This window comes from Heterodontus francisci, chromosome 28 (assembly GCF_036365525.1).
Source record: "Heterodontus francisci isolate sHetFra1 chromosome 28, sHetFra1.hap1, whole genome shotgun sequence".
Classification (NCBI taxonomy): Eukaryota; Metazoa; Chordata; class Chondrichthyes; order Heterodontiformes; family Heterodontidae; genus Heterodontus; species Heterodontus francisci.
Window position 1 is genome coordinate 16,087,058 of NC_090398.1, and position 11,572 is coordinate 16,098,629.

At 45.6% G+C, this 11,572-nt stretch overlaps 1 protein-coding gene across 1 annotated transcript in view; it reads right to left on the reverse strand.

The window, feature by feature from the left end:
- LOC137385231 (uncharacterized) overlaps window positions 1-2,406 on the reverse strand; it is a 148,457-nt gene extending 146,051 nt beyond the window's left edge. Inside the window, exon 1 of the mRNA XM_068060216.1 lies at window positions 2,397-2,406. Within this exon, the coding sequence (XP_067916317.1) occupies window positions 2,397-2,406 (10 nt within the window). The remainder of the gene's footprint in view (window positions 1-2,396) is intronic.
- Between the last annotated feature and the right edge of the window lie 9,166 nt (window positions 2,407-11,572).

Consider the following 11,572-nt stretch of genomic DNA (forward strand, 5'->3'; position numbering starts at 1 on the left):
TCCAAACTGTGAGACTCCTCACCCCGCCACTCCAAACTGTGAGACTCCTCACCCCCCACTCCAAACTGTGACACTCCTCACCCCCCCACTCCAAACTGTGAGACTCCTCACCCCCCCACTCCAAACTGTGACACTCATCACCCCCCCACTCCAAACAGTGAGACTCCTCACCCCCCACACCAAACTGTGAAATGCCTCATCCCCCCACTCCAAACTGTAGACTCCTCTCCCCCCACTCCAAACTGTGACACTCCTCACCCCCCACTCCAATCTGTGAGACTCCTCACCCCCCCACTCCAAACTGTGAGACTCCTCACCCCCCACTCCAAACTGTGAGACTCCTCACCCCCCCACTCCAAATTGTGAAGCTCCTCACCCCCCCACTCCAAACTGTGACACTCCTCACTCCACCACTCCAAACTGTGACACTTCTCACCCCCCCACTCCAAACTGTGAGAGTCCTCACCCCCCCGCCACTCCAAACTGTGACACTCCTCGCTCTCCAGTGTGAACTCTGGGTTTTCTCACCACTCCCTCCCCCCACTCTGTTGGGCATCGTCTGTTTTTCCCGTTTTCTCTCTCTCTCTGTCTCTGTCGGTGTCTGTTTCTGTCTCTATCAGTCTCTGTCTCTTTCACTCTCTCTCTCTATTTCTCTCTCTCTCTGATCCTCCCTCTGTCGCCCTGTATCTGTCACTATCTCCATCTCTGTGTCTCTCTTTGTCTGTCTCTGCCTCGCTCTGTCTCTGTCTCTGCCTATATCTCACCCTGTCTCTCACTCTCTCTTTGTGTGTGTCTCTCGCTCACTGTCTCTGACTGTCTCTGTCTCAGTCTCTCTGTCTTCCTATCTCTCTATTTCACTCTGTGTCTTTCTTCAGCTCCACCGCTCACCTGAATGAGATAATCTTTCACCTAAGTGTCTCGATTGAAGATTTGCTCAATTAACTGCTTGTTCAAAGTGTTGAATTATTGATGGTTCTTTCAGCTGGAGTTACCAATGGTCCTTTATAAACTATTGCAGACGCAAACGTCCTGAGAGAGAGAAAGAGACAGTGCGGCACTCCCTCAGTACTGACCCTCCGACAGTGCAGCACTCCCTCAGTACTGACCGTCCAACAGTGCAGCACTCCCTCAGTACTGACCCTCCGAAAGTGCCGCACTCCCTCAGTACTGAACCTCCGACAGTGCAGCACTCCCTCAGTACTGACACTTCGACAGTGCGGCACTCCCTCAATACTGACCCTCCGACAGTGCAGCACTCCCTCAGTACTGACCCTCCGACAGTGCGGCACTCCCTCAGTACTGACCCTCCAACAGTGCAGCACTCCCTCAGTACTGACCCTCCGACAGTGCAGCACTCCCTCAGTACTGACCCTCTGACATTGCAGCACTCCCTCAGTACTGACCCTCCGACAGTGCAGCACTCCCTCAGTACTGACCGTCCAACAGTGCAGCACTCCCTCAGTACTGACCGTCCAACAGTGCAGCACTCCCTCAGTACTGACCATCCAACAGTGCAGCACTCCCTCAGTACTGACCCTCCGACAGTGCAGCACTCCCTCAGTACTGACCGTCCAACAGTGCAGCACTCCCTCAGTACTGACCCTCTGACAGTGCAGCACTCCCTCTGTACTGACCCTCCAACAGTGCAGCACTCCCTCAGTACTGACCCTCTGACAGTGCAGTACTCCCTCTGTACTGACCCTCCAACAGTGCAGCACTCCCTCAGTACTGACCCTCCGACAGTGCAGCACTCCCTCAGTACTGACCTCGGACAGTGCAGCATTCCCTCAGTACTGACCCTCCGACAGTGCAGCACTCCCTCAGTACTGACCCTCCGACAGTGCAGCACTCCCTCAGTACTGACCCTTCGACAGTGCCGCATTCCCTCAGTACTGACCCTCCGACAGTGGAGCACTCCCTCAGTACTGACCCTCCGACAGTGCAGCACTCCCTCAGTACTGACCCTCCAATAGTGCAGGACTCCCTCAGTACTGACCCTCTAACCATGCAGCATTCCCTCAATATTGTCCCTCCAACAGTGCAGCACTCCATCAGTACTGACCCTCCGACAGTGCAGCACTCCCTCAGTACTGACCTCGGACATTGCAGCATTCCCTCAGTACTGACCCTCCGACAGTGCAGTACACCCTCAGTACTGACCTCCTGACCATGAAGCACTCCTTCAGTACTGGCCCTCTGATCATTAAGTAATCCCTCAGTAGCAACCCTCCTACAGTTCAGCACTTCCTCTGTATTGAGCTTTTGACAGTGCAACACTCCATAAGTACTGACCACCCCCCCCAACAGTGCAGCAGCCCCTCAGTACTGACCCTCTGACAGTGCAGCACTCCATGTGTATTGACCTTCTGACAGTGCAGCACTCCCTCAGTACTTACCATCCGACATTGGAGCGCGTCTTCTGTACTGACCCTCCGACAGTGCAGCACTCCCTCAGTACTGGCCCCCTGATGGTGCAGCGCTCCCTCAGTACTGACCCTCCGACAGTGCAGCACTGCCTCAGTACTAACCCTCCAACATTGGACCCTCCCTCATTATTGCCTTCTGACAGTGCAGCACTGCATCAATAATGACTCTGAGGCAGTATACCGCTCCCTCAGCGCTGACCCTCTGACCTAGCACTGATCCCTCACTACTAACCCTCTGACAGTGATGGGACTTAGAGTTATTTTCCATGTCTTTGGTGAAGATTGCCAAACAAGTGACATCTCCAAAGGAAAGCAGGACACTGCTTAGGCAACGCAGGTTTATACCATACTTTCTGAGGAGGCTTCTGCAGATTATGAGATGGCAAAGCAGGCTATTCTTGCTGTGTATGAGTCAGGCCCTGATGCTTACCGTCAGAAGTGTCGGAACCTCCGGAGACTGGCTGGGCAGACATATGCAGAATTTGAGAGGGTGAAGCAAATTAATTTTGATTGTGGGATGCAGGCAGGAAAGAGAGAAGCCACGCATGAGCACCTTAGAGAAGGGATTCACTTGCAAGTGTTTCAAAATTCAATCCCTCCAGTAATGAGAACTCATGTAGAGAAACAAAAGGTTTCGAGGGCTAGACAAGCAGCGGAAATTGCTGATGATTTTGAGCTTGTGAATAAGCCCAAACCCTTCGTCCGCGACCCCCCCCCCACCCCCGCCATGAAACCGAGAAGGAGAGAAAGTGGGAGAGTGGAAGGAAGGCAAGTAGCCGCGGGCTATAAGGAACAGCTGGGAACGCCCCAGGATCCCCTCCGCAGGCCAGATAGGAAGGTGCTGAGGGTGGAAGTGAGGTCCGCGAGGTGAAGTGTTATCATTGTCACAAGGTGGGACATCTTTGTTCAGGATGCTGCAAGTTGTGATGTTAACACATGGGACTTGTTGGGGTTCACAAAGCTAATGCAGAGAAAGGAGTTCTGACTGAGAGTACAGCAGACCAGGGTGTAGCTTTAAAAGGCAGCTGTAAAACCAGATAGAAAAACCACAGTGAGTGTCGAGGTTGAGAATAAGATATCTGAAAGTTGTAACGAATTATTCTCAAAAGGAAAAGTAACTCCAGATCCCTCAAGAGGCAAAGCTATCATTATACTTAGGGATGCAGGAGCCACCCAAACTCTTATGCTGGGGAGATGTCTAACAATGTCTAACAGAGCACATTGAATGCTAAAGTTTCAGTTAATGGTATTGGCGGGAGTATATACCCATATCTTTGTATCAGATGCACCTGGAGTGTGACCTAAAGGTCTGCAAAGGAAACCTGACCGGAGCCCGAATGCCAGACCTGGAAATCCGACCCGACCCGACTCGGACCCGACACGTGTCGTTGGGTCCCATCAGGGTCAGCTCAAGTAGCAGGTCCTTACCCATGTACTGATGTCAAGTCCTGCTACCCGACACGACCCCGACGGGACCTGACGACACGTGTTGGGTTTGGGTCGGGTCACACTTCTGCGTCCGGCATTCAGGCTTGGGTCGGTTTTCCTTTGCAGACCTTTAGCGCGACCTAATGTCTGGGATGGTAACTGTAGGAATTGTCCATAGTTTGCCGGTGGATGGAATTGACCTACTCCCAGGGAATGATTTGGCCGGAGCAAAAGTATTAGTTTCTTCCGTAGTCAACAAAGTGAAACCAAGTGAAGGTCATGAGACAGAACAATTGCAGGAACAAGTTTCCGGAATATTTCCTTCATGTGTAGTAACCCAAGCAATGGCTAAATAAGTTTCATTGTTGGAAGGAGAATTGGCACCACAGGCACATAGCCAAGTATCTGAAACTTTCCTTGGGGATTTAGATAATCCAAATCTTCTCTAATCGCAGCACAACAAGCTGATCCAGAGTTAACTAAAAGGGCACAATCAGCTCTGACAGAAGCTGAGGCAAAAGGAGTTCCAGAAGGCTATTATGTTAAAAATGGGGTTCTGATGAGGAAATGGAGACCGCCTCATAGACCTGCGGGTGGTTGTTTGACACTCAGTGGTAGCACCTACAGATCGCTGGGAATTATTAAGGTTAGCGCACAAAATTCCTATAGCAGGACACATGGGCACCTGGAAGACCAAATCAAGTCTAAGTCAACATTATTACTGGCCACGCCTTACAAAGGACGTGGTACAGTTTTGTAAAACGTGCCATATTGTGGGAAAACTGCAACCAGCCATAAAACCAGTACCTCTAAAATTCCCATACCACTTATTGGGGAACCATTTAGTGGGATATTGGTAGACAGTGTAGCACCCTTGCCGAAATCGAAAGTGGGGCACCAAAATAGACTCACTATCATCTATCTGGCTACTCGATTTCCAGAGTCTGTTCCCTTGAGAACAATTACTGCTAAGGTAGAAGGAGGAAAGTTAATGCAATTCTTTACGGGACATGGATTAGCAGTTGAAGTTCAATCGTACCAAGGTTCCAATTTTATGTCTAAGGTATTTTAAGTGAAGGGTAATTTGGTATAACACAATTAAAATCTTCAGCACACCACCCACAGACACAGGGAGCTTTACAAAGGTACCATCAAACTCTCAAAACAAACTTTAGAGCATACAGTCATTAATATCCCCATGATTGGGATAAAGGGCTAGGCTTTCTTTTATTTGCCACTAGAGATTCACCGAATGAGTCTACAGGTTTTAGCCCTCTCGAATTAGTTTACGGATATGAGATAAGAGGTCCTCTATAACTAATCAAAGACAGGTTTTTAGGACAGAGGGATACACCTTCTGCACTAGGCTATGTATCCGTGTTCCAGGAACGGCTCACAAACGCTTGCAATGTGGCTCAGGAACACCTTAAAGCATCACAAACCACGATGGAAAAATGGGCAGGCAAGCATGTCAAGAGCTGAACATTTCAACCAGGGGGTGAAGTGTTAGTATTATTAGCTTTGCAGAGTGAACCATTAAAAGCACCGTTCAGTGCTCCGTATAAAATGGTCAAAAGAATTGGTAAAGTAAATTATTTGACTGACACCTCAGGTCACTGGAAAATAATTGGCTGTCATATCAGCATGTTAAAGCAATATTATTGCAGGGAGGAGGATAAATAAGCACATGTATGTCAGGTAATAGGGGCAGTTAAGAAACGGGTAGTGAGGATGAGGCAGAAGGAGACCTAGACAATTCTTAAATTGAATCTCCTACTATCGGTTAGCTAATACTGAATAGCTAGGAAGATTGGACACTATGCTTTCATATTTAGATGCAGAATAACGAGAAGCCCTAACAAGGCTACTCACAGCATTTAAAATGATGTGGATGTAATTGAACCTAGTCAAAGCAGCTGGAGTTCACCACTAGCACTGGCGCCTAAACCTGATGGGTCAACCAGAATTTGCATAGACTATAGAAAAGTTAATGCAGTAACAGGGCAGACTTCTACCCAATTCCTCGCTTGGAAGACAGTATTGACAGAATGGGCATCATGTTTCTTACAAAGATAGATTTGTTGAAGGGAAACTGGCAAGTTCCTTTAACACAACAAGCTAAAGAAATTTCAGCTTTTGTCAGAACAGGCGGCCTTTACCAGAGCTGAGTGATGTCATCCATGCTAAAAAGTGCCCCAGCAACCTTTCAGAGACCAATGAATCAAGTGGTTGCCCGTGTTCCTAACCATGCAGTGTATCTTGGTGATGTGCTGATATACAGTAAACACTTGGACGGACCACTTGAAACAGCTAGAAACTGTTTAAAAAACTTCACACTGCTGATTTAGTGGTAAAACTAGCAAAAAGCGAATTCACAAAAACGAGAGTGACCCATCTCTGGCATATAGTAGGGCAAGGACGTGTGTTGCCAAAAACAGCAAACGTACAAGTGTTGGTGGAGTTCCCTATCCCTAAAACTAAGCGAGAAATCGTGCGTTTTTGGGGGTTGTGCGGTTTCTACAGAAAGCTTGCACCAAATTTTAGCAGTATAGCTGCTCCACTAACAGATTTGCTACGGGAAAAGAAAACTAAGGTAGTGTGGTTAGGTGAGTGCATCGTTTGAGAAGCTCAACGCCATTTTGATTAATGACCCAGTGTTGACAGCTCCAAATTTCATGAAGCCCTTCAAGGTAGCGATTGATGCTAGTGACCTGGGGGTCAGTGCAGTCCCATTCCAAGATGATGAATCGGACATAGAAAAACCAGTGGGATACTCTTCAAAAAAAGTAAATCACCACCTAAAAAGATATTCCACCGTGGAAAATGAAACATTAGATCTATTATTGGATCTTAAAGATTTTGAAGTATATGTCCACCAGGACTACAGAGAAACATTGATATATACTGACCATAACCCATTAACCTTTGTGGAAAAATTTAAAACTTGGAAAGCCAGAATATTCCGATGGAGTTTACTGTTACAGCCTTACCACCTAAAGATAGTTCATATTTTGGGAAAGAACTTAACTTTAGTTGAGTTATGTGAATAAAGATGGTACAAAGTGAAATTGCGTTAAGTACATGTAGCGTGAATGGGGAGCATGAGTGTAAGAATGTGTTTAACGTGCTTTCAACTTCTGTTTTATTACGTTGTAATGAAACACATTCAAAAATGGTGTTTCCACCAAGGGTAGAGATGTTACAAGGATTTTTTTTTTGTATTAAAATTGAAGATTCTATGTTTTTAAAAACTGAAAAGGAGTTCAGTGGACATTGAGACCTCTGGAAATAGCTGAACATTATGAATGTATTGAAAGGAAGCTCAACCAAAGCTGAACTGGTAAACGAGCACTCGAATGCAGGTAATTACAAGGAAACCAGCAGGGGTTTTGACCTCCCAGCTACCCTCTGTTATGACAAGAGAAAATTTATGACTGGGCATGTGACTTGTTTATGGAGGGTTTTTGATTTCATTTTTGAACTTTAAAAGCCAGTGGGTTTGGACTAATAAAGCGGGCACTTAGAAATTTGATTTGACCTGCCTGGAGATCAGAAGAAGGACCAGGAAAATGTATTGCCTCTCTGTAATGAATCCTTGCTGTGGATAAACAGAAGCTTGTATGAAGTGATACTTTTACCTCTTGCATTTTCTGAAGAAACCCCAAATTTGCAGAAAATCCTGCAACTTTAAAAAAGGACTTTTGCATCAACTGTGAGTGAGCACTGAGACCTGTTGCTGCACCCCTGATGGAAGAACCATTTGACACCTGTTGTAGTTGAATTGCCTTGAACACCGACCCATCGCAGACTGTTCATCAACCTCGATCGGAAAGACTTCAAGTGGCTTCCAACTATTCGACTTTGGGACACTTCGCCAAACCAAAGAATTTCCTTCCAGATCGTGACAGTCTAAGTTTATTGTTCCATTCATTGCTTTGAAACAGCCATAAACTAAAAATCATTTTCTTCCCGCCGTTAACCAGTTTTTAGATGAACGTGCGTGTACAAGAGGGCTAGGGAAAATAAGGAGCTTTAATATTTCAATCCATATATAGATTTACTTCAATAATGGTTAAGACTTGTTTTTGTAATAAATGGTTAATTTTGTTACTGATTAAAGAAACCCGGTTTGTGTGCTTTATCCTGGGGACTAATAGGGTATCTAATTGGCTAATTCAGTAAGTGGTGTGATCTGTGGAGAAGTGGGACTAAATTAACAGTGCACTCTTCCCGCTCCCATCACAACACAGTACTAACCCTCCGACAGTGGAGCGCTCCCACAGTGCTGAACATCTGACTGTACACTGCCTCCTCAGTACTGACCCTCCAACAGTGCAACACTCTCTTAGTACTGACCCTTCAATAGTGCAGCACTCACAATGAGATTCCAGTCTGGAACTCACTCCCGGGTATCTATTATTCTATATATAACATCCCGAACCCCTCGATTAGATTCCAGTCGGTAACTCACTCCCGGGTATCTATTATTCTATATGTAAACCACCCTGAACCCCACAATTAGATTCCAGTCTGTCACTCACTCCCGGGTATCGGTTATTGTATAAAAACCACCCTGAACCCCTCGATTTGATTCCAGTCTGTAACTCACTCCCAGGTATCTGTTATTCGATATATAAACCACCCTGAACACCTCGATTAGATTCCAGTCTGTAACTCACTCCCGGGTATCTGTTATTCTATATGTAAACCACCCTGAACCCCACAATTAGATTCCAGTCTGTCACTCACTCCCGGGTATCTGTTATTCTATATATAAACCACCCTGAACCCCTCGATTAGATTCCAGTCTGTAACTCACTCCCGGGTATCGGTTATTCTATATATAAACCACCCTGAACCCCTCGATTAGATTCCAGTCTGTAACTCACTCCCGGGTATCGGTTATTATATATGTAAACCACCCTGATCCCCTCTATTAGATTCCAGTCTGTAACTCACTCCCGGGTATCTGTTATTCTATATACAAACCACCCTGAACCCCTCGATTAGATTCCAGACTGTAACTCACTCCCAGGTATCTGTTATTCTATATATAAACCACCCTGAACCCCTCGATTAGATTCCATTCTGTAACTCATTCCTGGGTGTCTGTTATTCTCTATATAAACCACCCTGAACCCCTCTATTAGATTCCAGTCTGTAACTCACTCCCGGGTATCTGTTATTCTATATACAAACCACCCTGAACCACTCGATTAGATTCCAGACTGTAACTCACTCCCAGGTATCTGTTATTCTATATATAAACCACCCTGAACCCCTCGATTAGATTCCATTCTGTAACTCACTCCTGGGCGTCTGTTATTCTCTATATAAACCACACTGAACACCTCGATTAGATTCCAGTCTGTCACTCACTCCCGGGTATCTGTTATTCTATATATAAACCACCCTGAACCCCTCGATTAGATTCCATTCTGTAACTCACTCCTGGGCGTCTGTTATTCTCTATATAAACCACCCTGAACACCTCGATTAGATTCCAGTCTGTCACTCACTCCCGGGTATCTGTTATTCTATATATAAACCACCCTGAACCCCTCGATTAGATTCCATTCTGCAACTCACTCCTGGGCGTCTGTTATTCTCTATATAAACCACCCTGAACACCTCGATTAGATTCCAGTCTGTCACTCACTCCTGGGTATCTGTTATTCTATATATAAACCGCTCTGAACCCCTCAATTAGATTCCAGTCTGTCACTCACTCCCGGGTATCTGTTATTCCATAAATAAACCACCCTGAACCCCTCGATTATATTCCAGTCTGTAACTCACTCCCGGGTATCTGTTATTCTATATATAAATCACCATGAACCCCTCGATTAGATTCCAGTCTATAACTCACTCCTGGGTATCTGTTATTCTATATATAAACCACCCTGAACCCCTCGATTAGATTCCATTCTGTAACTCACTCCTGGGCGTCTGTTATTCTCTGTATAAACCACCCTGAACACCTCGATTAGATTCCAGTCTGTCACTCACTCCTGGGTATCTGTTATTCTATATATAAACCGCTCTGAACCCCTCAATTAGATTCCAGTCTGTCACTCACTCCCGGGTATCTGTTATTCCATAAATAAACCACCCTGAACCCCTCGATTATATTCCAGTCTGTAACTCACTCCCGGGTATCTGTTATTCTATATATAAATCACCATGAACCCCTCGATTAGATTCCAGTCTATAACTCACTCCTGGGTATCTGTTATTCTATATATAAACCACCGCGAACCCCTCAATTATATTCCAGTCTGTAACTCACTCCCGGGTATCTGTTATTCGATATTTAAACCACCCTGAACCCCTAGATTAGATTCCAGACTGTAACTCACTCCTGGGTATCTGTTATTCTATATTTAAACCACCCTGAACCCCTCGATTAGATTCCAGACTGTAACTCACTCCTGGGTATCTGTTATTCTATATTTAAACCACCCTGAACCCCTCGATTAGATTCCAGTCTGTAACTCACTCCCGGGTATCTGTTATTCTATATATAAACCACCCTGAACCCCTCGATTAGATTCCAGTCTGTAACTCACTCCCGGGTATCTGTTATTCTATATATAAACCACCTTGAACCCCTCGATTAGATTCCAGTCTGTAACTCACTCCCGGGTATCTGTTATTCTATATATAAACCACCCTGAACCCCTAGATTAGACTCCAGTCTGTAACTCACTCCCGGGTATCTGTTATTCTATATATAAACCACCCTGAACCCCTAGATTAGATTCCAGTCTGTAACTCACACCCGGGTATCTGTTATTCTATATATAAACCACCCCGAACCCCTCGATTAGATTCCAGCCTTTAACTCACTCCCGGGTATCTGTTATTCTATATATAAACCACCCTGAACCCCTCGATTAGATTCCAGTCTGTAACTCACTCCCGGGTATCTGTTATTCTATATATAAACCACCCTGAACCCCTCGATTAGATTCCAGTCTGTAACTCACTCCCGGGTATCTGTTATTCTATATATAAACCACCCTGAACCCCTCGATTAGATTCCAGTCTGTAACTCACTCCCGGGTATCTGTTATTCCATATATAAACCACCTTGAACCCCTCGATTAGATTCCAGTCTGTAACTCACTCCCGGGTATCTGTTATTCTATATATAAACCACCCTGAACCCCTAGATTAGACTCCAGTCTGTAACTCACTCCCGGGTATCTGTTATTCTATATATAAACCACCCTGAACCCCTAGATTAGACTCCAGTCTGTAACTCACTCCCGGGTATCTGTTATTCTATATATAAACCACCCTGAACCCCTCGATTAGATTCCAGTCTGTAACTCACACCCGGGTATCTGTTATTCTATATATAAACCACCCCGAACCCCTCGATTAGATTCCAGCCTTTAACTCACACCGGGTATCTGTTTTTCTTCACATTATCCCCCACCACTATCTAACCCTCCATTAACCTGATATTCCCCTCTCTACCATCAGCCCAATCTCTAAGAGGGATGCCTTTCAGCTAATCCAAGGTGGATTTAGTTTTAATCACCTGGATCCTTTCTCACTGAGATTACTGCCAATCAGCTTGGATTAAGAGCTCCCTGACATTGAAACGAGAAAAAAATCTATTCTGAGAAAGAAGGAATCTGAGAGCATGACCGATTGAGAAAGGGACAGAGAGCAACAGAGGCAGAGGCAGAGAACGAGAGGGAGAAGGA